The sequence below is a fragment of the Siniperca chuatsi genome, linkage group LG5 (assembly GCF_020085105.1).
Source record: "Siniperca chuatsi isolate FFG_IHB_CAS linkage group LG5, ASM2008510v1, whole genome shotgun sequence".
Taxonomy (NCBI): domain Eukaryota; kingdom Metazoa; phylum Chordata; class Actinopteri; order Centrarchiformes; family Sinipercidae; genus Siniperca; species Siniperca chuatsi.
The window spans coordinates 22741402-22768252 of NC_058046.1; the positions used below are offsets into that span (position 1 = coordinate 22741402).

Genomic DNA, 26851 nt, shown 5'->3' on the forward strand with positions numbered 1-26851 from the left:
AAATAATTGGCTGTGATTGTTTTCATTACTAGCAAATGTATTTCATTTTCAACTAAATGCTATTAGCTTTAGCCAGCACACTATGGGTGTGCTCTGCATGTGCGATTGTTGTCAGTAGGCGTGGGAAATGATGGGTGAAGATGGACAGGATTATCCTTTTTGAATTGTCATTTCTTTCGGTTTACTCTCAGACTTAATGTTGGTGTGTATGTGTGTTACTGTACATGTCAGTGTTCCACACATGTGCCTCTTCATGTGATGTATTTACAGCAGGCTGTGTATGTGCTATTTGCACTGCTTGAGTAGTATATGTACACAGAATGGCCATAAGACCATAGAGCTTTAGCTGTAAAGCTTAGTGGCATTACTGCACATCTGGCTCCTGCTAATCCTTTGTTCTGAGGAAAGGAGAGCTAGCAGACAATAAACCTGTCAACAACATGGACACACAGCAGCTTACCACACATGGGCGCCCAGAGAATAGAGGGATCAGAGTAATCTATGCATGTATACTACAGTCTCAGTCTATCTATTCTCATTTGAGGCTTTAATTTGCAAAAATGCTTTTTTTTAATGTTACAGATCATCATGTTGGTGTGGTCAGTACAGTATTTATGTTGTAATCTAATCATGGTAAGCCTAATGAGGATACAATGATCCTTTAGTGGTCCTTTCAGATTAGTTTTTTGGGAGACATTTCTGTATATATGTTATACAGGACGATTAATGTTTTTTTTTCTGAACATCAAAGCAAGCACATGTATGTATGTACTGAACCTCTCTAAAATTGTTTTTTAACTAAAACTGAATATTATAACCTTCATCAAGGCTGTTGTGTTAGATTTCATTAGTTTTAGCTAGGTATACCTTATGAAGTGATAACTGAGTGCATGTTTACATACAGTACTATATGTCAAAATGCATAGATGCATACCACTGTGCTTCTGTCACTTTTCTGTTTAAATTTTTCTTTAGTCATATTGTGGCTTTGTTTTTTGTTGCTGTACTTACAGTTATTGTTTTTTGAATTAAGTATTCTTTTTATTTCAGCTTTAATACCTGACAGAGAGCTCATTCAAATTTCTTGGGAAACTAAAACTTAAGGGACTAACCTTGCCTGCCACATACTGTAGGTCAGACCCTCAATTAAAAGGAGGATTTTCTGCACTTTCTTACTATATCTCAAAGAAGCTCCTACTAACTTCCTTTTGACTCTATATGACTCTTTACATCATCCTGTGTCGGACCCTTACTGTCTTTCTTTTTGCACACTTCTTCTTTGCTCTCTCTCTGGTTCCCTCCCGAGTTCTCCCTGTCTGTTCTTGTGTTTCTTCTTGCTACTGTTCCTTACTCCCCTTTTCTGAGTACCGTCCCTCATCCTCCCTCTTCCTGTGTCTCGGCAGGTGGTAGAGATAGCTTTAAAGGTTAGCCCCCTACTGGGAGCCCACATGTTCCAGCCCCTGCTGCCAGCTGTCTTTAGAGGTATTGTGGACGGTGAGGTGAGTTTTACCCTAACATCTTGCACAGTTCTGGACTGGGGTTATATCAAAGGACCTGTAAAGATATGTTATATTTCCGTTGATGCATTTTCACCCATTTTCCATCTTCTTTTACTGAATGTTTAACATTTAACTTCATTAAACCTTAAAATACTTAATAAGAAAATGTTCCTGTATGTTCTTTCAGTTTGTCTTTTTCTGTCACATAAAAAGTAATTATTATGCAGATGATATAGCGGCATTTATTGATCATTCAACTCAGTTAAAGGTCATAGACTGCTTGCTTGCTGCCTAATCTTCTTTCCCCTTATCATGCTTAATGACCTTTGTCAATGTCAAAGAATTTGTGTGTTGTTCTGTTTCAGCAGCCACATGTATGATTGTCTATTCACATTGGGTGTGTTTGTGTTGTACAGAGATATCCCGTGGTGATGTCCACCTACCTAGGCATCATGGGCCGCGTCTTGCTCCAGAACTCCAGTTTCTTCTCCTCTCTGCTCACTCAAATGGCCTCTGAGTGCAGCCAGAAGGTGAGACTCACTGTCTGCCCTTCATTTCTGTCTTCTCAGCACAGTCTCTTTGAATGTCTGTGAGAGACATAACTGCAAAGTGCCTGTTAAAAGGGAATCATTCTGAACGAGGCTAAACGTAATGAGCCAAAGAATTGCAAATGGTAACATTCTCAAGCCCTGAAGTTTAGAGTCATCCCCCTTTTCTGTGAAACACAGTGTTGTTTTTGTCTGACCCAGAGCAAAATAGATTTTGCCTTGTTTTGACATTGCTGCTCTAATCTTAATAAATGAAAGGCCTAGAATTGTCTCTCTAAGTTGTCTCTCCGTCATGCCAAGTCTTCTTTTTTGACAATAGAGGACAAGGCAGGGAAGTAAATGAGGCAGAACAAGCAGGGATGGTCAGTTTTGCTGACTTTTATGACAATGGTATACACATACTTTTAAACTTTAAAATGAAACAAAAAACAATCAGTATACTTTATATTGAGTTGTTAATCACTTTTTTTATGTCTCTATTTCTTGACCTTTTTCTATATTTTATTGCCACTCCTCTGTTTCCTCTTTCTTCCTCTATTAACCCTCCTCCTCTCTCCTCCCTCTTGTCCATCTCTCTTCCTTCATCCTCATCGCTCCTTATCAGATGGACCAGTTATTGGGTAGTGTGATAGAGATGTGGGTCGACCGCATGGACAACATCACTCAGCCTGAGAGAAGGAAGCTGTCGTCTCTGGCTCTGCTTTCCCTCCTACCATCTGACAACAGGTGAGAAATATTTATCATTCACTTATTTGCAGATGAGTCTTTGAGCATCCACCCTGTTAGCACAGTTGACATAAGGGCAAAAAGGGGAAAGTGAAGAGATATACCTGACAAAGTATTTATTCAGTTTATCTTTATAGACTATAGCTGGTGGAATTAACTTTCTCTGGGAGGTCTGTGCTGTCTGGGTTGGCACTAATAACAGAGAATATTATCTGTTGTTAAACAGTTTGATAAAGATAATGCAGCACAAAATCCACAGCTTAACCAGTGTCATATTAACACCACATTGGTGCCAGTAATATGTGACAGTGGCACAGCACACTCGTATGCACAATGCAGACATATGTAGGCTGTGGGGTTTCCAGATACAGTATGCTTTACATGGTGCTTACAGGAGGTAGAGTGTGTTGTGAGAGAGACAACTTTACGCCCAACAGAATGTGGGGCACTTCTAGACAGGTGTTGACACATTGTTTTACATACAACCACACAAACATGTTCTCTGAGTTTATATTCTGTCTGACTTGCCATGTCTTTTTCTGGACTGGAATGCCCCAATCTATAATGAGAGACTGGAGACTTTAATCTGTAAATGACTGAGTTTTACCAAGGGCAGGAGACATCTCTCTGTGCTTGTGTGTGCGTCCACTTGTGCCCATGTATGTATGATTATTTGAATGCGTGTGGGACCATAAGTGTCAACCATAATTTGTTGAATTATAGTGGATTATGTTGCAACACCATCAGGGCCAACCTCTCTCACCATGTCAGTGAAGACGCACACACACAAAAGACAAGCCCTCTTAGATCAAAACTTCTGATGTTGTGCAGTTTTTAAGGCTGTTGCCTGCAATGCTAGAGAATTTCCACCGAAACAAATACTTTCCTGACCAAAAATTCACAGTACAGTCTGAGGATGAAAGTAACCAGGATAAGTGGGAACCTCCACATATATGCGGAATGATGATGGAAGTGTCCAGATAAAATCAGTGGTTTAACCTGCTATATACTTAGTTTAGCTGAAAGCACGGCTATTTTAAAAGCTCTGTGCAACGTCCTACATGATGTAAAAATATTTTATTTGTTTACTAATACTAGACTAGACTTGTACCAAATAATTACCAAAATTTAACCAACATGTTATAAGATGGAGAGAGAGAGAGTCAAGTTTCAAGTGAGAGATAAAAATTTTCTTCTCTTGCCTCAGTCATCTACACCCAAGTGTGACAGGTGCACAGGAAGGCTAAGTACCAACCGTTTTAAAAAAGATGTTCTTCACTTGACATCAAGAATTTTCTCATTTCATTTCCTAAGTGAAACTTCTCCTTAAGTGGTTCAGAGGAGTCACTGAGGAGTTTAACGATAAACTTTTCTTGTGATGTCCCATTTCACTGTATGGTGATGCATGTTTTTATCAAGATTTTGAAGCTCAGTTTTCTGCAATCCAGATATGGTAATCATAGACATAGACAGCCATGAAATCCTTTGTTACGCCCCCATCCTTGGTCTCCAACAGTAATTGATTATGACAGCCTTGGCTGGTTATGTGCTGCATGACAAATCAACTTACACATACAATCATAAGTGAAATTGGAAGAGCTCCATATCTTGTCCATAGCTGCCCTTAATATCGTCTTTCTTTTTTATTTTTTTTTAAAGTAAGATGTAGAAAAGTATCTCACTTTAAGTAAAATCGTGGGTAACCTAAATCCAACATTTTACTGGTATTGAACAGTGAACCTCATCATAACAATTAAACGAAGCTTTTCTAGCAATCATTTAGCAGCACAAATTAGCTGTTATATTTAGCAAACAGGAGATAAGAGCTCGTTAGAGAACAATGTAGCCCAAATATGTGATTAAACAGGCCTGATAAGTGCGTCCTATCACTTGATATTCTATTATTAATTACAAACTTTGTTTTGCAATTATTATTTTTAGGGATTTTTTTCTGATGTCATTAGAAAACATGATGTTATCTGAACTTTATCCTAAAAAAGATGAACAGGAGGTCAATGGCAATGATTATTCTGGACATTAATATAAAATAGGGATCATCATCATCTCATTTGTAGACCGGATACTTTGTCCTTGGTAGTAGGAATTGTTGATATTGATTCTATTTCGCAACCACGTTCACATCAAAGAGTGTTGTCTGTAGTATATCCTTAACTGCACTTGGTCTGTGCTTCAGTGTTGATTAAACTAATTTCCTATTTCCAAAACATTAGTACATAGAAGTCCTTTGTGATACAATATTTGGAAATGGAACAAAATTTGAATACTACTAGTTGTAGTAGTAATGCTGGTTACATTTGCATATACATTTTGTTGACTTGCAACATTAAATATCTTTTCTTTACCTCCTTAATTTTGATGTCTAAAAGAGAAAATGTAAACCAGTATTATGCACACAGTTTATACAGCTGTACAGTAGCACGCACCACTGGAAATTTTCTTCAAGGCATGAAGCGAAAAGGCACCGCTAGAGGGCTGTGAAACAGCTGCAAGCATGTGATACATAGGGAAGTATTCAGCTAGGCATTTCTTATTAATCATTGTTGGATAGGGTGCTTCACTCCGGCAGACCAGTCAAGAATATCACATAGGAGAAATCAACCTTCTTTTATAAACCTGCAGTTTGGGTCTGCTTCATTTGAGAAGGGGATGGATCATTTGTCTCAGAACTATTGTTATTGTTACATACCATGACATATCATGTAACACAGTATACAGTAGGTGCTGTCGTTGAAAATAGCATCTTTCCTCTTTTCAGATGATTGCATTGTTGTTCATCAGGTTCAGATAACCCTGTCATAGCCCTTGACAGATGTTACTTTTTCACTTTTTACACTTTTCACAGATTGATTTTTATTAAATCTGTTGACTCCTTTTTTACTTAGTGATAGGTTTCATTCTTTGAACGAATGAATGTCCTGAATGAATGTACTTCTTACTTTCTGAAACTTTTGTGCAATCTAAGGGCACAAGAATGTTTCATTTTGTATTTAACATGCAGAGCCATGAGGTCATTTTCACCAAAGACTGCTTTAGTCATCAGAACCTCTTGTTCAGCCTTTTTTTTTGTTTGTTTGGGTTTTTTTTTCTTTTTGCAGTACCAGTTCATCAGACAGATTGCTTGGCAAAGCTTCTGTTAATAAATGCCGATACTCAACAAGAACAAGGACCTTAATAAATCAACATGCCCATCTTTATTACCTGGATCTGCTTTTCTCACATTTTGTTTAATCATGATTATTAACAGTGTCTCAAAGTTGGCACATCATGTTCAGAGGAATTAAATATTCTTCTTGCATATACTAAATACTTTTTTGCTTCATCAAAGTTTTGATTAGTTGTTATTTTTAATTCAGACATTTGATCTGCTCTATTGACTTGTCTCTAATTGTAGCCCTCAAGGACCACAAATGTAGGTTATAATTAAACAAGCCCATAAAGATTCAAATGTATACCTGGCTGTAGCTTGCATACATGCATACATGTGTGCATTTCTTTGCTCTTTCTTTGCATGCTGTTGTAAATAAATTATTACTAGTAAATCAAACTCAATTTTGAAATTATGCAATTCCTTGCCTTTAATTATTGTTTTTATTCACACATATATTTTTTAGAAATCTATAGTTTTTGAATTCTTAATTGGTTGTCTGTATGGGTCATATCTGAGTACTATCATTAGAATATTCTCCAATAGTAGCTTTGATATAAATATATGTTAGCAAATTGATACCATAGGGTATGCAACAGTTATAGCAGAATCAAAGAAGTTTTACACTGACTTTAGTTATGCACTCTCCACTTAAACCGCCAAAGCACTCTTACAACAAGCTCAGCTGGAATATATCCTATATATATGTTTGTTTGTTTTTAAAGAATGAAATAACCAGGAGGAAGAAGAGTCAAGAGGAAGTATTATACCAGTGTGGCACTGCTTCTCTAAGTAGGAAAGATTTTACCTTAGACAGTTGATCTTTAATTGACACTCAACAAAAAAAATTGAATCTAATATATAATTTAATAGAAAAAATTCAGCACTCTGTTTTGAATTAACACACTGCAGGGCAGAAATTCACACAGAAAATTTCATTTTGTGTGCAGCCTTCCCTGGTCACAGTCCCCTGCCTCCCAGCAGCCTCTGTTTGTTTATGGAGTGAGGACGACACGTAGACAGTTAATTCTGATGAGGACTTTGTTGCTGCGACGAGTTTGTCTTTGCATGCAGCCCGTCAGCTTTCTGATCATGTTTCCACTTACATTGATTTGAATGGCAGGCACGAAGCAACAGCACTAGTCAGCCATTAGAAAATAATCACTGGAGCGGTGTTGGGCTAGATAAAATTAGAATTGACAGACATGTTTAAATGTGTGATAAGGGATCTTTAATACGATGCCTGCATCCAGCTGTTGCTGTGGCTGCCAATTTGAGACTATTATTAGGAAATTTGGGGTAGAGGTGTTCAGTGATGTATTTTACACTCCCTAGGATATTAGTAGTGAATTGTTACTGACTGAAAGGAACAACTACTTAAAATTCACCTGGACAAGGTTTCCATTCGCTTTTAGGTCAATGAAAAATTGCCTACATTATTTATTAGCTTTAACTATAAATTTTTCCTTTCTTCTACTTCTTATATAATGGGGCTTATACTCATATATATATACTTGTATGTGTGAGTGTGTATGTACGTATGTAAATTTGGAGTAGGTTGGAGGAATACACATTTTCTCACATGCCAGTGTAGAAGGATTGTAGTGCACAGTCATATGCTGACTAGAAGGATCCCCTATTGCTGTAGCTCAGCTTTCACATTATTTCAGTCTTGATGGCAATATTTACAGCATAAGCATAATTCTTAAGTAGAGATTCCCCCAGAAAAAAGAGACAAGTCTATGTTAACTGGCTGGGTATGTGTCTGTCATGCACTGATTTTCCATTTTCTGACAGACTTCATGCTCAGTGACGTTTATGCAGCATCGCCTGGGGTCTACCTAGCCAAGCACTTGAACTGACTGAACCTTTGATGCATCAGTGACCATACCCACACGAACTCAGTCTTTGTGTCTTTGTATTCTTTTCCCTCCCTGCTTTTTATTCCGATTGACATGGGAAAACCCCCTTCCTTTCCAGTGCTTTCAAAGAATGACTCAAATAATTCATCAATGACTGCTGCCCGTCTTCAAGCCTGGTTGGTGGGTGTTGCGAGCCGGCATATTTTAAAGATCTCAGGTTCAGCAAGCCCAGGCTCTACAATGCTTCTGCTCTGGAAGATTCACTATAGTGGCTACGATAAAAAATTAGAGACTCAGCCCGCAAGCTGTGTGTTAAGACAAGCCTCATCGATTTTTATTTGAATGTGTGCTTTGAGACAATAAAATTGCCTTTACAGCTGGAAAATCACCCGTATCATATGTGATTGATCCGTGCAATGGGAACATGTTTTTGTAGGATCATTAAAGTAGAGAAATGTTTTCAATGCACTGTTACCCACATGATAGTGTTTTTTTTTTAGTACCCTCAGTCTTTCGCTCTTTTTGAACTCTGTTGTAGTAAAATGTTCCTACCAAGTATGTTAATTCCGAAACCAAAAGGTGAAATGGTGAGGGTGATATAAATGACGTGTGCTATGATTTGAGCTGACGGATGGCCTAGATACCCTTTTCTCTGAATGGCCATATGTTTTTTTTTGACAGGCACTTTATCACTTTCAGTGTTGCCAGGATTTAACTAAGACTGTTGCTCTTTGTGGTTATGTTGCTGTTGACGACCATTTGCTTCTTTCAACAAACACCCATCTCTCTCTATATATCGCTCTCTCATTCATACACATGCACACACAAACACACAGCTGTTGAATTAATGATCTCATGAGTATTGATCCTGTGTCGTCTGTGTGTTATCAGTGTGATCCAGGACAAGTTCTGTGGAATCATCAACATCTCCGTTGAGGCGCTGCATGATGTAATGACAGAAGATCCCGAAACAGGCACCTTCAAAGAGTGAGTATGCATGTTCCTTTCCAATTGAAAGAGGAGAAAATAAAGAAAAACAAATGCATAAACACTTCAAAATCATACAGTTCAAAACTTCCAGTCATTCTTTTCACGAGTCAATAAAATTTGACAAAGCTAATGCATGATGAATGAAGTTGAAATATTTGTTTTGAAAGTACTTAAAGCACTGCAATTGCAGATGTGCTGTTGAAGCTTGAATTTATCGAAAACAAACCTCTCGAGAAAGTTTTTAAATTAATGATATAAAAGCAGTCCCTTACTAATGGATCATGAAAGTGTGCTGAAGAAGGTTGAGTGGGAGTGTTGGAAAGGAAAACTTTTCTCCTGAAAAATAATGGCCTGTGAAATAGTCCAGAAAACATTTGCTCACTATGGAAGGAGACATTAACCACAGCCCACCTTTGTTTCTGAATGTGCTCTGTCCCATCACTCTCCCCTCTGGCTCTCTGTCCCGGTAGCATGGTGCTCACTTCTTAGTAGATGTTAACCTACATGCAGACACCTTTTCTCTGCTGTCACAAATGATCAGCACCCTGTGCCAGTGTGAAATGAACTGAAAAGTTGGGTAGAAAGGTTAGTGTAAATGTTTCTTTATTTGTCAATGTTGAATTATTTTGGTTCCCTGTTGTGCTTCATAATGGACAAAAACATATTTGTGGGTGCACGTTTCTTTATTGACTGTTTGTAAATGCAGTCAACTGACAGGCAGCAGTGGGTATTGTAATCTTCCTGCCTGTATTTAGGAATTTAGTAAGTTTCAAATATCAGACATTTCTTTTATTCCTCTGTTGTCATAAAGGTTTGGAATTGTTCTTGCGTGATGTGGAATGAGAATGAAAGTCCTTGCTACCATGGATAAATTGAGTAAAAAACAAACAAGCCAATTGGCAAGCCAGTTCAGCATAATACTCCAGTGTTATTGTAGAAATTCAATCACTTGTCGCTTGACTACTATAAAAGGAATTAAAAATTTGAATGTCTTTTGTCCTGTACTGAACTGCACAGGACCAATATGTAACATTTGATTACTAAAACCAAAGAAATGGAAAAACAGGAATGAGAAAAGTTGTAGTTGCAGTTCAACAAAGTTTAAACTGCAAAAGTTTTAAAAAGGTGTTTTTCTTTGTTTTTGACAGAGCACAATAACTGATTTTTTGCCACTTGGGGGGAAGCGGAAACAAGTTGTGAAGTTGATATGGCGAACTTGTTAGCAAACAGTTGCCATTTTATACATCAGCAGTAACAGAGCATGATCATTCATTTGAAGTCGTGTTTCTGTCCACCAATATTCGCTCTCTCTTAGCTTTGTTTTTGGTCACCAAGTCCTGAGGGAAATATCTGGCTCTTTAGCTGCTGAATGCTCCATTATGTTCAACAGCTAGTCATTTACGGTGCCTGTCTGCCGTTTGGTGTTTTTCCACTGAAAACAGCTGCGTTTGAAAACCTCGACATGAGAGCGGTAAGACTGATCCAAATCAGTATAGTTGCGAGCTATAATGCTCTGTAAAGCCAAGGGGAGCTGCAGATTCGGGTGATTATTCTCTGTAGGCAACCCCTTTCACATTGTCTCATTGTTTTCATATTGTCCTTTGATACATTATTCTAAAAAATATTGGTTATAGCTGTGTTATATATAGGAGTGTTCACCCCAGAAGAGACCGTATTGTAGTTACTAAGCTATATTTCTTGAAAATATTACCTGTTCTCTCTACTCTGAACTTAAGTAAGTTTTATTTTTTTGTTAGTTTGAATGTCATTAGTTAGAGTTTAGGTAGAATTTAGTTTGAATTTCTGATCACGAGTTATCAAATGCTACATATCACAAAATGTGACATTCAAGACCCCACTACCTTATCTCTACTCACAGTAAGGATTAAGTAACAAGGACAAAGGAAATAAAAGACCATACACAAACATTGGACTGAGCACAAAGGTTTTGCTTGTAATTCTCTCTGCATGCAGATGAACCAATATGAATAACAGAGCGGTGCACTATAATGCTAGAGGGGTTCAGCCTTTTTTGTGTGTCTGTGTGTGTGTGCCTGCTGCCTGTTCTGAAATTGTCTCTACTGTGTGGTTATTGATATTGAGTTAAATATGATTATGTTTGCAGCTGCATGCTGATGAGCAATTTTGAGGAGCCCAAGCTGAGTGATGATGAAGAGCCGCCAACTGAGCAGGACAAGAGGAAGAAACTGGTCAGTCAAGCACACACACACAATTGTACACACAGTATAAATCTCATTTTGCAATCATGAAAGCATTTTTTTCTGTTGTTCGATTCTCATTTTAGATTTTAGACAAATAGCTTCAATAATGTAATGCTTTCTGTTCATTTTACTGAAGTGTCTTCCTCCCTGTCCTCTAATTACAAAAATAGCCCTCTCCCCTTCTGGCATTCTTTATGCTACACTGGCATTCATAATACAAGACTAAAAACACTCAACAAAAATAAACCCTATGATTTAGAGCAGTAAGCACAGAGAAAGGTGGTCACTTCATACTCGTTAGTCACATACTAACAGATCACCCTTTAAGTTTCAATAGCTGCTACAGCTTTTTATGCAGAGCAGCACAGAATCACTTTTAAGTACAGCCCTGGGATGCTAGAGCTGGGTATCGCCACTGATTTCCCAAATCGATCCGATTCACAAGGTCCCGAGTAGATATTCGATTGATTCAATATCGATTCGGTTAGGGATATTTTAGTAACAATACCAGTTTTGCTTGGATATGAAAGAGATTCTCAGAGGACTAATTGTGTAAATTGTGCAAGAAACCCTCTACCCTGGTTCATTATTAAAAATATTAATGTTTACATTAAGAATTTACCCTTTAAATCACCTATAACAGAGCTGATATGTCAACTCAGACGCCCCAGTTTTTCCTCAACCATTACATTATAAATAAATATATAAATATTAAGAAAAAAAACTTGACATTTAAGGTTGGGGAACCTTAATCATCAAGTATTGCATTTCTAAATGTTGTGCTGTTATTTCTGCGTTAAAAGAAAAAAAAGATTGTTAGAAAGATTAGACATAGATTGTTTGATGACTGCTCAGTCAGTCAGGTGAGCCCGGGAACCTGTATACCTGAATTGCAGATTTTCACTTGACTCAAATGTATCACGGAGGTTTTGTAAGTTAGCATAATAAGCAGATTTTTAGTGTTATTCACGCTTTAATACTGCGTGGTTATGTATCAACATTTATATGCACTGTTTGTGAACTTCCTTCATCTTACGTTCAGGGCATCTGTGCTGTTTTTAGCTCAGAGAAAGAGTTCATCAAGCTAGCAGCACAATACGTGAAAGCAGCCAAATCTGTAAAGTTTCCCCAAGTATTCCAGTATTGCACCCTTGTTACGACCTCGGATCCGCCTAGCCCAACTCGCTGCACTTCATGGCCGGAGAAAGTTTCTACTGGAGAGGAGCAACTAACACTGGTGGCTGGGGCCCCGCTGCAGCTCGGGGGAAACCAGCTACATCCCAGCCTTATACATCGAAAAAATACGGGTAAACACCGCTGTCTGACCTGGGTGTTTTTCCCCCCTCTTTTTAGCTACCTAGCTAATGTCAATCCACTTGTGATAGAAACAGAACCCATGCGCAGCGTTTTTTTCTTTCACCACACAAGCACTCCAGCACCCTGCCAGCGCTTCTCCCTAAAAAATACCCTACTAGGATTAAAGCTTCAAGCATCCACAGGAAAAGGCATATATTAAAAGATCAATCTCGGATTTTATGAATTGATATTGGATAATTCAGATGAAGATCGATTTGAATCAGAAAATAATTTTTTTAACTCAGCCCTACTGGATGCACACATGTCTCATAGTAGTATGCTTCGAGTCACTTTAGGTAAGAATGGATGTTTTTGAGTACCTATAAATGTTCCCATGCATGAGCATGCATTCTGTATGAGGATACATTCCTCTGCTACTATGTCATGCTGTGGAAGCTCAGAAATTGTTTACATTGTTAAGATATTGTTTAATTATCATGTAGGTGTGTGTGTGTGTGTGTGTGTGTGTGTGTGTGTGTGGTCTTCTCCAAATGAGTGCCTGAGCAAACTTAAATTTGTATACAAATTTAATTTGATCGCTGTTTGAATGAAGAAATACAGCTGTATTTTCTAGTGTGACTTTGTGTGAGGTTTTCTCTGTGTATGAGTATGTATGTATTTGCTGGATGTATCCCAGTGCACTTATCAACTCAACTCAACCCAGACCCTGACTTTTTGCTCAAGGGATAGAGGAGAGCAGACTTGCACCTCTCTCTGCCTCTTTGTGTGTGTGTGTGTGTGTGAAGGGTGGGTGGGTGTGTGTGTGTGTGTGTGTGTGTGTGTGTGTGTGTGTGAAGGGTGTGCCCACGTAAGACAGTTTTCAGTATGAGAAGAAAATGGAAAATGAATGAGGAAGGAGACCCGTGACATTTATTCACTCCAATTTGGCTCTCTTATGCCTTCTCTCCTTGGCAGGTGTGCACATATCTGTGTAAAAGCATTTATGCGTATACACGTGTGTGTTTGTCCAAGTCTGAAAGAGTTAGTGAGAGAGAGAGGATATTGTTTGCGCTATCACTTTTCTCATAGTAAATAGACAGACAATGCACTGTGCACGTCTGAGATGAATCACTCAATACAACATGTAATTTTGTGCTCAAATTTAAATAAATCACATCCATGTCGCTTAACTATATTTTAAGTGTGCATTCACTCAATGGCACGCAACTTTTGTTCAGCCAACTTTCATCAGAAGCTGCCATGTATGTCTACAATCTGCAAGGTTAGGTGTCAGGGTTTGCTGCATTGCCAGTCAGGCAGCAGGTAAAAGCAGGAGGCCTGGCTATGAAAACTGGCACTTGGGATGTGAAATGTCACTTCTCTGGGAAAGAAGAAGCTTGAGAAAGTAGGAGAGGTGAAGCAATACCAAAAAGATATAGTTGGGCTCACCTTTATACACAGCACTGGTCTTGGATAGAGACTGGACTCACTCTTCCCTCTGGTGTGTGGATAGTCACGATTCCCTGACTGAGCCCTGCTATGTTTGAGTTTCCCTTTTATATGCAGTGCATATGAATAATGAAGTACACTGTGGACTACTTCCTTACTTAATTGCTGCCTGTAATTCTATGAATGTTACTTAGAGAGAGAGAGAAAAATATTATCATTATTATTATCTTATCTTACTTATCTGTATATATTTTAACCACATTTCTTCTGTTTATGTATGTTTTTTTTTTTCACACATGCTTTGGCAATGTTACCATCTGTTTCCCAGGCCAATAAAGCCCAATAGAATTGGAGAAAGAGAGAAATGGGGAAACTGATTTTTCTTTACTAAAACAGAGGTGCCTGAAAACCACACAAATGTGGACCCCTCACATTAGCAAAAGACCATCGTTAATGTAATTAAACCCAAATTTAATGGACATAGTGTTACATTGTCTTGTCAATGCACAGTATTTTAATTCTCAAATGACCAACTCTGTAATCATACAACCATATTGATGACATGAACGCTTGCAAGTCGTTTACACAGTAATCTTTCCCATTGCTACCGTGAACGTGGCTGTCCAATATATCAGCTGATGATGATATAGATATATAAGAGCATTTGGCTTGGGCGGTATCAAAGTATTATAGTATACCAGGGTATTTAGAAATCCCAAAGATATAACCATCAAAAACACAGACGCTCCTCTTTCTGGTGGATCGATCATGTTGGCTCCTAGATTGTTTATTTACAGTGCGCTCAGTTCGGATTGGAGCAGGTATGTTTGCTCAAAAGATGCTCTGTGCTTTGTCTCGTAACGTTAGTGGCGCTAGGGTGTGCCATATCATATCGCTCACGATAATGCCTGTATAATTTTTAATATGATATATATATTGTGATAATGGCAACATGACTGACAATCTCCCCCCGCTATACCCCTCCTGTGCAGTCTACTGACAATCGTACATGCTCTGCAGAGAAACACAGAGAGAGAGAGTCTCCTACTTATACCGTTGTTTACTAAAAGCTTGTAACTGCACCTCTTGGTGCCAATGTCATTTGGTACCACGTGGTTTAGATCGTTTTGATAGGCGACGTCATTAACAACAAGCCTCCTCCACACGCGGCTCACCAAGCTGCTGTGAAAACTGACTCGTTGGTGAAAAAGTCCAAAATGTGAGTTGTGTTTTTTGGGTGACTTTATAAAAAACATACTGCTGACGAAGAAAGTCAACATATATATATATACTCTTTTAATAATCACCACGGTCTGCCCGTGGGAAGAATGAACATGTAAGAGTCTGTCCATTCTTGATTAAAAGCTCTCTTCTCGCTGTCTACTTTTCTCTTTTTAGAGCACACTATGTGAAATTACTTCTCTGGCTCCCTCATTTCTCTGACTGACTCATCTCATCTCCCCTGTGTCACACAGGCTGTGTGTGTATCTCACTCGCTGAGTCGAGTCGCGATGCACAGATTTGATTGGCTGAGTATGTCATGTGTGATGATGCTGGGCCGCTAAACCATTGCGGCTAGAAAAGCTGCGGCGGTTAAAATAGAAACACTCCGGCATACTACAATGACTATCACCAGCAGCTCGGCTTATACGTTGTGTTTTGTTTGTTTGTTTGTTTTTACACAAATACCGTCATATACCCTGGTGAAATGTCAAGAAGGTACGAAAAAATAGATACCGCCCAAGCCTAATCAGCATATATAAGATATTATATATGCTTGTGCTTGTGCAGATATATCCATTTCAGTGTATATCAGCCAATAAGTTACAAGAAATTGCACTACAAAAATGCCAAAGATCTGTTTGAGGTAATTAGAAATAATATTGCAGTTACATAGTTTGATCACAACTTCACCTGTCTGTTGCTGCTCACCGCTGCGCACACACGCACGCACACACACACACCGGCTTGCCCCACCCTGCCTCTTTCTGTTTCTCTCTCTCTCTGTGTATCATACAGGGACAGACACATATAGACTGTATCTGTCTGTTCATAGTTTGACTTTCTGCTCTGTTGACTTTCTTCATCAGCAGTATGTTTTATAGTCGCCAAAAAAACACAACTCACATTTTGGATTTTTTCACCAGCAATTCTGTTTTCACAACAGCAGGTGAGACGCGCGTGGAGGAGGCTTGTTGTCAATGAGGTACCAATGTGGTACCGAATGTCTCTTCTCTCTGTGTTTCAGAGCATGTGTGATTGTCAGTATACCTGTATGGGAGGGGTAGAGCAAGGGGAGATGGTCCACTAGTTAATCGATCGTGGATGTTGTCGGTATCTTGGACGGATAAAAAGTAAAAAGTCATGCTTGCGTTTTCCTTCATCTGTCCTTATCTTACTTCCTCACTTCTGCTTGTGTAGCCTCCCTTCATCAAGCAGTCGCATCACAGTCTCTCTGCCTGCAGGTGATATTTGTATGATTATGCTGTTTTGTCTTGTTGAATTAGATTTTGCTGTTTCCTTGCGGGCACCTGCAATCTTGCATAAAAGATACAATACAGGAAAAAAGGAGAATCATCATTGATCACTGGTCCTCACATCACACACTTTCCTCACGACTCTGTCACTAGTGTTCAGTTCCTATAGTAGCTCTTTTTAGTGTTGTGTTGTAGTCTCTGTGTGTGATTTTTATTTTTATTTTTCCTTTTATGTCCAGTTTGACCTCTGGGACCTTTTCCCCATTGGTAGTTATTACCTTGTCTGGCTTCTGTCACAAGACACTCAGCCAGATAATTTGCTTTTAAGATGACAGTGACTGTACTGCAGCTCACAACTCCGTAGCAAACAATTTGTTCCTTTTTTATAGACTCAAAGATGGATGTTTACAGGGTAAAGCTCTTTAAAGGCTGTGACTTCTAACTTTCAAAGTTGCAAATACAGCTTATTGCATATGCATGAACTTTGTTGTCAGAAATTAAAATGGACCCTTTTGCTGGCTATGTTAGAAAATAAGTGGTTTTAAAGCTGTTCTGTACTGCAAAGGCAGAAAGAAAATGAGCAGTTTACATTCGTAATTGATTCTAATTCACTTTACTGCCTAAAAGGTGTCGCATGTGATGCCGAAAAGTAAAACAATGAGAATATTATACAGCAGTATAGGCAGTCTTATGATAAAGAAGGTTTTATCCTAAATTATTTTGATGATGTCGCTGAAAATACTATGGAATGGTACAGGGATTTCCCTGGCTGGTGCACGGAATTATTGAAAAAACACAAACAACACTAAAGCATTGTTGATGCAAGCCAGTGTTTCTCCAGTGTTGGTCTATGAGTAGGAAAAGTATTTTATTTTACTTCCTTTCTTATTTTTTTGGGCTGTCAGACTTACTGTATCTCTGCTGGAAAGACGGGGAGTCCAGTGGAGCTTTGTCACTAGAAGCACATTTACAGCCCTTTGAGAGAGTCACTGTGTGGGTACCTGTTGTGTAGCCTGGCTAGCAGCTCTACGAGAGGCTCTCCGTTGTGTCTGTGGGGGAGTGTCAGTCCATAGACATAGCCATCCTGTTTCTTGCTGTCAACTAGATTCTAGTCTGTGGAGTTAATGTTCTAGTCATTAGAACCTGGCCATGTTGTACTCAGAGTAAGCGTATTAGATAATGTGGGTACTCTACCACTGTCATTCTGTTGGCATTTGTACATAACAGACACTATACACTCCTCATACCTTTTAATGACTCTTAAAGTGTTTTATTGTCCAATATGAAATGTTCCCCAGATCATTTGCAATCCAAGTGAAACCTCTGAATCAAACAAAATATGTTATCAAAGGTTTTATAAAATATTATGTAGAGGGCAAAGCATCCTTTTGGTTCCATGCCCAGGAATGACAAGGTCACTTAACTGTTGTCGCTGGTGCAGAGGATGGGAGAAAAAAAGAATGGAAGAAGAAGGAAATGGCTGCTAACTTTGAAAGCCTATTGAATTCCTGTGGTGTCAGTGTGTCAGATGTATGTTTGTATGCATGCATTTGTGAGTAAGCACCATCTTTGACTGTCCATAAAAATGACTCTAAATTTTCTTGGTACTGTGATGTCCTAATATTGATTATGCTGATTATATAGACTAGACATTTAAGAAATGGACTTGATGTTTGGATAATATGTACATTAAGTTAAGTGTGGTATTTGTTAGTATGTCTTCATTATTATATATGTAGTTTCATTCAGACACTATGAATGACATTTGTCAACTCTATAGTTTGTGTGTTCAGATTCTCTGGGCAGGGTACAAAACATTCAATAATTATTCTTAAAAAAAATGATCTAAATGGTCAACCTTTAAATATCTGGGTTTGGTTTATCTTAGGATGTCCTGAATAGCTCACTGTTCGTCTCGATCTATCATTCCATTCAAAGCTTGTCTTCATGGGTGCAGCTCTAAGATTTATTGTTCCTATGGGAGGAGAGGCAGCCTCACCACTGTTGCCGTCTTCTGATTTGTCCCTAAATTTGTCTTGTTGTGTTTTTCTGCGCATGAAGTGGGCGTTTGTTTTGTGTTTTGGAAGCTGTTGACTGTTCCACTCTATCTTGTCTAGGATTTGTAAGGGTCCCTCACTTTGATCTGAGTGTTCCAGGCAACTAGACTAAGCTAACTGATGCTGTGTTTGGGCCTCGGTACATAATGTATCATTTGATTCTTGTGCTTCATCTACAAGGCCAGCACCATCAAACAAGAAGAAGGATAGGCAACATCAAAGACTTTCTCCACTGGGTACTAATGACATGGGCTCTGTCTGTTGTGCTGTGGTGGCACACACCCACTCGAGCTTATTCTCTCTTTTTTGATTTTATTTTTTTTTACTACACACTAATGTACATGCACAACACACATTCAGGTTATTGTGCTGCATTTGTGTCAGTAGCTGCCAATGACTGATTAGACTCCAACATAAAAATAGAAGCCGAAGGTACCGTATTACACACAATAGTGCAGGAAAAACTGGGATATAATGAGGGGGAGGGTTGCTAAACCTGATCACTGAATAGTGATAGAGGCCAAATATGGTATCATGTATTGAATCATAGCCACAATACAAGCTATTGTACTGCATCATACTTTTTGCTACTTACGTGTAAGCTAGAAGGCAGGTTTCAGATGGGGAGATTTGAAACTAGCAATTATAAACATCCAGTCGTGTCCCTCACGCCTTTAGTTTTAGTTTTTTAGTTTGTTTGTTTTCCTGGTGTATTGAGAAATTGGCCTTCAAAACTACCCGTGTCACCCCATCATGACGTAGGAAAGTGTAATTTTTTTATTTTTTTATTTATTTTTTTGCACTATTTTTAAACACACACAAGCAGCATGTCATTCCAAATACCATGTTCAGCTTACGAGGGATCTACATACCTTGCTGTAAATTATTTCCATTGGGAACTCTTTCATGTTAAATGTTAACAAAACTAAATTTTGAAAACTGTTGACAGCAAGGTACGGAAATTATCCTGCAGAAGCAGAATGTTGTTTTTAGAAAGTCACTTTGCTGTTGATTTTTTCTTGTCAATTTTCAATGCTTTGAGCAGCACAAATGAAGTACCTGAAATTCGGTACCAGTACCCAGCAATACCTTTTTTTCCATACTTTATTCTCTCTGTAATAACAAAAATGTAATTTCAGTTGTAAAAAATAAGTCCAAACTTCTCAATGTCAACATTGTTATTTATTTTAACTCACTGCCTCACTTAAAGTTTAGTCATCCGTGGAGGGTAAGTTAACTTCTTCCTGCTGGCTGCAGGCGTGCACACTATCAAACACGGTAGGCTACCTTCTTCAGCTTTTAGATATATTTTGTGTTTGACCAGGTGTTCCTCAGGTTAGACGTGTTGCCCTGGCCATCTTATGCAGTGAGTGTTTTCTGCCTCGAGTTTTGAAAAGTGTAACCACACTTGCAACTGCTTTCAGCTTGCAATTGCCTTGACTCAGTAGCCCTTTTTTTACACAGAGATCCCGCAATGCTGCCGTAAAGACTGACAAGCAGCAGGGGTGATGTAGTCTCTCTCTCTTTCTCTTTATACATTACTCTCTTACTCAGATGCTTCCTATCTTTGATGCTTCCTATACCCAACCCACCATGGTTGAAGTTGTACCATTGCAATAGCCACCATACACAAATCTACTTTATAAAATATGATTTTATTTGAGTGAGTACTTCTACTGATCACCATCAGGTCCCCCTTAGGAGTTCACACTTTTGTTACTGTAATCGCTTTTCCTCTTTTCTTTTCCACTGACCTAATGACAAAAGTCACTCTTTAATGCCACATCTTGGCATTAAACTTCATGCCAATCAGACACATTACTTCTTATGGTTTATTATGTAACAGCTTTATTGCAGCATCCCAGGTGCAGACCAACTGCATATCCTCATTTTAAAGCCCTATTTGGTGTACTCTGTTTATTGTTTAATGCAGTTTCGAGTTATTTGAACAGAATGGTTTAGCCAATTATAGCATTTACTCAGGATGTGTAACTGATGAGTTTTTTGTTCCAGGCAATTAGGCTAATGAGTTAGTTTTCAGATGTGCATCTTTCTGCGATTGGTATTGGTAATAGTGCATACATATGATAGTATAATAAACATTAGGCTCACAGTTAGAACAGTTGTTTTCAGATTTAATCTTGCAAAATTTGAATTCAACAAAAAAAAAAGTCTCTGTACTCATATGGTGATTCTGAAAACAGCAGACATTGGCTGCAGCTCAGACTAAAAACTCCTGTAACTCCAGAGTTACAGGAAGAAGTGTGTGTTCTTGTAACAGAGAGATTGAGTCAAATCATTGTTAAATCACGTTTATGAATGTGCTGTGCACTGTCCCATGTGCTGACTTAATGATATGCAGAAAGAAAGCTGGAGATACTGTAAACCATTTTTCTGTCTGAATAAAGAACTTTCAGGGCCATTTTAGCAAGGTTAATGTTGATGTAAAAGATGTTTCAAAAAACGACAGAAAAATACATTTCATACAAGGGAGGAAGACTGCATTGTAGTACAAGAATAACAGTTTTCATTGTTCCCACTTGTGGTAAAAGTGCCTCAGAATTAGCTAACGTTAGGGCATCAAATTCAAGTGTAGGACAGCAAATATTCAACTTAGATTTTTCTTTATTTTAACTTATACTTAAAATACTTAATGATTCATGACAAATTACCATTTCTCTGTTGCCTTAATCCTCAGAAAATGTAGTAGATACTGTATTTGCTTTCACCGTATTTTACTTTCTTTTAAATTAACAAGAATTTTAACTAGATTTTGGTAAGAATCAGAATTGCTAAAAATCTAAGCATGTGGAGGATGGAGCATAGCAAATATTCGCCCACCTCCCCCTGTAATTCAAATGGGGCTTAAGTAAAAATTCCAATCAGAGGACTGCCTCCAGTAAAACTTTTGCTGATGGAATGGGACTTTGAAAGGGTGTCCCATTAAATGTGCATGCTTTGAAATTTGAGAAAAGGATGATAAAGAAATTATACCTATTACATTGTTGCCCCATGGCTGTTATTGCTCAACATTTTTCCAGCACTTATCAATTAGCCATGAAATTGTCCCTTAATTTTCATTATTTTGTATAGATTAGCAATAAGGATGTTTTAGTTCCCTTAAATGACAATTCCATTAAATGTGCATGCTTTAATGTTTAAGAAAGGAAATGATACCTATTACATTATTACCTAGTGGCTGTCATTGCACAAAGTGAATAGTTTTTGTCATTCAACAGTTTTTCATTATTTCATTTTAATGAACAACAAACTGACTCCAGAGGTCCTCTTGAGGTATATATTTATAGGAAATGAGTTTCAATGTGTTATCAATTCACTCTGGGCCACACAAAGCATTAGTAATGTAGACTTGCCATTCTTGCTTTATTATTGCTCCTAGTCTCAAACAGACCATCAGTGTCAGCATAATTTGGTTTTGCTGAATAACAGACCTCCCTGACTGTTATTTGGCTGCACAAGATATAAAGATTCTCCTTTGTGCTGCCTAAGGCATACAGAGCTATCAAAATTAGTTTCCATCTCTGTTGCTTCTCAGCTTTACAACCATTTATCAATGAGAGTACTGGGAGTTCTAGGTTTTTAGGGTGTGGCAGGATTGCAAATATGTTGCAATTTTCCACTTTTTGAATTAACCAAAAATTAAGTACAGTATGCTAGGAGGGTCACTTAGAGATACTGTATATTACATGGATGGACATTGAAGGGCCTCAAGCCTGTATCTCAATTATAAAGGTTTTAGGCTGGCATTGTACCTTTTTTAAATGGCTGTGTCAGTAGAGTTAGATTGAATTCTGCTCTAAAGGGACACTCCGTTGAGTTGTCTTCAACTGAGTGTTCCTGGGAGAACAGGGAGGGAGGTAACCAATTTAGGTGCAGTATTGTATGTTCCAGCTCTTTTTTTGTTTTGTTTGTTTGGGGTTTTTTTTCTTCTTCATGGTGATATATAGACATTTTGCAGACATTTTGACTTGTCATAGCAGGAAAAGCACATGTGTATTTAATAACATTAACAATGGCTCTGTTCTATTAAGTAAGCTATTCCAGTATGCCAACACGCACAATACCAAGGCCTCCTCTAAGTGCAGTGCAGCCATCAGTAATGTTATGAAATACACCTGTGCTTTTCCTGCCTTGACATGTCAATATATCTGACATGCAGGACAAATGACACCTTTATCATTCTTAGTAGTACATGGAGTCCAGCGAGCTCACATAATTCCATCATAGCTCCGTCCTTCTTCAACCTGAGCAGAGGTCTAATCAGACAGAATAAATGACAACGCCTGTGAGGGTGTGCAGGATTTATCATTAGTGTTGCTATAGTGATTACGCTTTTACATAGAGGCATCTCAACCATAGACAGTATATAAAGATAGACAATGCGTCTCCACTTCTCCCACTGTACAAAAATGAATGCGAATATGGACCCTGCCAACTTGCGGTGATGTCATTTGGAGCCAGAGACTGCGCAGTAGTGATCAGGGTTGGAGCCACAGTATCAAGGTCCCCGGGCCGACTCAATTGCGAGCAGGGCTCAGCTGTCAATCACGACGTGACTTATTTATAGCATCAAATAACTAATTAAAACCAAACTTATCAGAAAAAATTAACCTTTGAACATACATCAGCGTGATTCGAACGACCTAAAATGACAGAAACCATCTTTGGAAAAAATTTATTTGACGTGTATTTTTATTTTTTTATTTTGACTCATGTCCCATCCGCTAACATCGAGGGGGAGGGGTTTATGACCTATACTGCAGCCAGCCACCAGGGGGCGATCGAGATGTTTTGGCTTCACTTTTGGAGAACTGACATGTCGTCCATCTTTATATACAGTCAATGATCTCAACAAGACTGCAACCTGCTGTTATAAAGAGCAGCTAGATATTAAATATAAAGCATGCACCACAGGGATTGCTAGAATCCATTTACATCTCTGCCTGTCTTTGTGTTGATGTTGCAGCTGTGCAGATCAGATGATGACGCAGCCAAAAGTGCATTTAGTATTTTCACCTGTCATCTCTTTGGATTTATGGGGAGTTAATTAGTCTGATTCGAGTAATGAGAGAAGTTGATCTTTGGTCTGACATTTCAGTTGTTAAATTGATTTTAATACATCTTAATTACCACTGTGAAGCTTATTCATTCTGCATGTGGCTCATTACAGTCAAAACCAATCTCTAATTTTGATTGGTTGCAGGTTCTCACCCTTAGCCCTATTCACTCAAATTCAGGGCTTGTCAGACAAGTGAAAAAATGATTGACTTATTGGTCTTCGCTCAAGACAAGTGGATTTGTTAATCGAATAAAGCATTAAACTTGATTGACTGAGAGCAAATGTTGATCTACAGTACATGTCCTTGGCAGTTCAGCAGTATTGTCTGAAGAGGCATTCCAAACATGCAATGTTCTCTTGATGCTATTTGCAAAACCATCCTGCCATTATGGATGAAGCTGGTATTGATATTGGTAATAAACTGGTCCATTAATATAATTTGTTTAGTATTGAGCTACAAGTGTAAGGCTGGCACTCGCACAACAGATTCTGTTGAAGCAGAAAGCCCACAGACGTGTCCAGCACAATGTAGCAAATTCTCACTGCATAGTTTGCAGGCAACCAAAACTTTTAGCTCAACTTTGTAGATTAAGCATCAAATTGGTCATGACAGTAAATAATGAAAATAAGTTAGACTGACTGTTGCTCACTTGAGTTTGTACATGAAGTTGACATCTTTTTTTGTTGTTGTTGTTGTTCTTTGTTTTTTCTAGTGTTAAGAGAGACCACAGGTGTATTTTACAGCTAGCAACAGTCACCGAACACAGTATGCTGCACTGGAAATGCCCCTTCTCAATATGTTGCACTAACATTACATTCCAGAAGTCTTTTTTAATGTTCAGATTGACTGCATGAAAGCAGTCACATTTATTAGTTCAGGGTATTTCTCAGTCTGTGTCATGACTTGAGATTTGGCAATATTTGAGCAAGCCTATGAGACTTGGACCCGTTCTCTATTTGACATGGAGTGTTTGCTCACCAGCATTTTGGAATCCTCAATGCGATTTTTCTTTGACCTGAAATAGACCCCAGAAAGCCTACAGCACTAGTTGTTCAGATTTTACCGGGACTGACTCATGGACTGTTGTACCAAAATATAGTCAGTTGTTGAAGGAGTTTCTGTTTGTATCATTAAGTCATGTTTTACTAAGCTATCTCATTTATATATCACTGACAAATGCAATACGATTCTCTTGGAAATGAGCTGGCAGAATAACAAAGAAGATATCTCAGTGGTATTGCCAAAAGAAGGGAATTGGTCTGAAAGCACCACTTGAATACTAATCTTAATTCTTTACCTGCAATAATCAATTTGTCTCTCTATTTAAAAAGTAGCAAAAATGAATTGATTTAAACATATCTATTCCTATTTATTTTTGTCACTGTTTCAATAAATAAAAACTCTAATTTCAGAATGGAAATATTGATTTAAATCAGATAGAGCAAACCCTACTGGTGTTACTGTAAATTTCCTTAACACATCACAACCAAAGTTTCCATCCACATTTTGAAGGGACCCTGTTAAGTTTTCTTGTAAATAAACGTTATGTTACGTTTACATAATGTATTGGGTGTACTGTATCCTTTAGGCCTAACAAACATGTTGAATGCATTTCCTTCCTCATGGTCTACATGCTTTCCCAGAGGATCACAAGCCTTAATGAAAATTGGCACTAAATGTTAATTCACTGAAACAATGAGGCAATCTTTTGATAGCACTTGTTGTGGTTGAACTTTATATGCACTACATGTAAGGGCACATTCTTATTTCAGTACTAATTAATAAAATGAAATGCATAGCATTGCGTAATTAAGTATTCCAAATTGCTGAGTTGATTCAGACCATGGAAGTCCTTCTCCAAAAGAATTAGTAGGTTATTCATTTGCAGATTGTGTCCTCTGAAAGCCCTACAACTGGGCACCCCCAGTGGTAGTGTAAAAATAAAAAAAAGACATTGTCTTCGTCTTTGTTGTTTCAGTGTATCACAAAAGGCATTATTACACTCATCTATTGAAATTAATAATAATAAATCTTCAGTTTACTGTTTGTATCACATTTATATCACGAAGAAATAAAAATGTTCCTTTGTTATTAGGGTACTCCTCCTCGGTCTCAGTGCTTTCTTTTTGCTGTGCATTCCCTCATTGTAACTATGACATTTTAAAAAGTTCCAAACTGCAAACGTTGCTTACTGCATCCTGCCATTCCTGAGTCCCATCTTACAAATGCAGAAATTGGTCTTTCAGTGCCTACCAGATGGCATTTCACTGTTTGACCCAGCTTGTCACTCAAAGCCCCAGTTGCAAGAATCCTCCAAGTCAAAAAACAGTTGTTTTAAATTGCCAGAATTCTTTATAGGCCTTTATTTATTACAAACAGTTAAGACCATCCTACTGGTTCTTACATTGTAGCCCTTGTCATCCTCAAACTCATTTTGTTTCTTTTTGATGCAATTTTAAGGGAACAAAACTAAAGAAGCTAACTTAATGTCCTGCATGGAATCACTGAGAAAATGATTTAAAGTTAAGCAGTTTCAAGAATCATGGAGCTGAGGACTCCACATATTCATTTTAATGTATATTGACAGACACTTAATCCATGTACACTGATGCATAAATATATTTACAATCTACGGTGGCCAACAAAGGCAAACGTGCTGCAGCTTAAGAAAATACATGCAAATAGACAAAACACGTTCATTGTTTTTCTGTTAATTTGTTTTGTACTTTCTCCACTTTGCACATGCACAGTCTGATCTGCAGTGTGCACTTACAACGCAGGAGCACGAAGATTCAAAGAAAAAGTTTGTAAAGCATTTTTGAAAATTACCGTAACTTTGAAGGAATTTGAAAAAAATGCTGGAAAACTATTGTTAATCAGAGATAATAACCAGGTTCATCAGTGATGACAGATGGACTTTAGCCTGTTATGAATCTTGGAGTGACCAAGTGCTCATAGATAGCATTTCCTAGGTCAATATCTGTCATAACCACTAAATCACCTCACAGATCATTAATATTACTTATAGAATTCCACTTTGCTCTGCAAGTTCTTGCGAGGTGACCTAGACCTATATGCAGCGCATTTGTGTATTTGGTTGTTTTGTGTGTATTTGCAGCGTGTTTACTAAATGCTGCGCAGGTGTTGTCAAATTAATGAAGATGGTTTCTTAATTTGCTTGTTTTGTCTCTTTGAATGTGTTTTCTTAAGTTGCAGTGCGTTTGCCCTTGTCGGCCACTGTAGTAATTCTTATAAACATAGGCAACTTCCTTGGACTCATATTTTATTGTTTACAGTATGGATACAATTCAATTCAGGTGATAACACTGGGCTCTATGAAAAATCTGTATGAATTATAGGAATAAAATTTTCACCGTTTACAGTTTCACCGTGTTTAGTTTTAGTTTAATAGTTTTTCTCATCCATTTCAGGGCATAATGAACAAATTCACCTTTTGTGTTTTTGGACTAACATTCTT

The 26851-nt window shown here is 38.1% G+C and overlaps 1 protein-coding gene across 2 annotated transcripts in view; it reads left to right on the forward strand.

The window, feature by feature from the left end:
- Window positions 1-26851, forward strand: part of ipo11 (importin 11) — a 122376-nt gene that overhangs the window by 77985 nt on the left and 17540 nt on the right. Inside the window, exons 25-30 of one of the 2 annotated variants that reach the window (XM_044196092.1) lie at window positions 1404-1499; window positions 1916-2029; window positions 2652-2773; window positions 8693-8788; window positions 10917-11001; window positions 24086-25478. In XM_044196092.1, coding sequence (XP_044052027.1) covers window positions 1404-1499; window positions 1916-2029; window positions 2652-2773; window positions 8693-8788; window positions 10917-11001; window positions 24086-24091 — 519 coding nt within the window. In that variant the 3' untranslated portion in view covers window positions 24092-25478. Of the gene's footprint in view, window positions 1-1403; window positions 1500-1915; window positions 2030-2651; window positions 2774-8692; window positions 8789-10916; window positions 11002-24085; window positions 25479-26851 lie in introns of those variants that run through there. The other variant, XM_044196091.1, reaches the window with a different exon arrangement.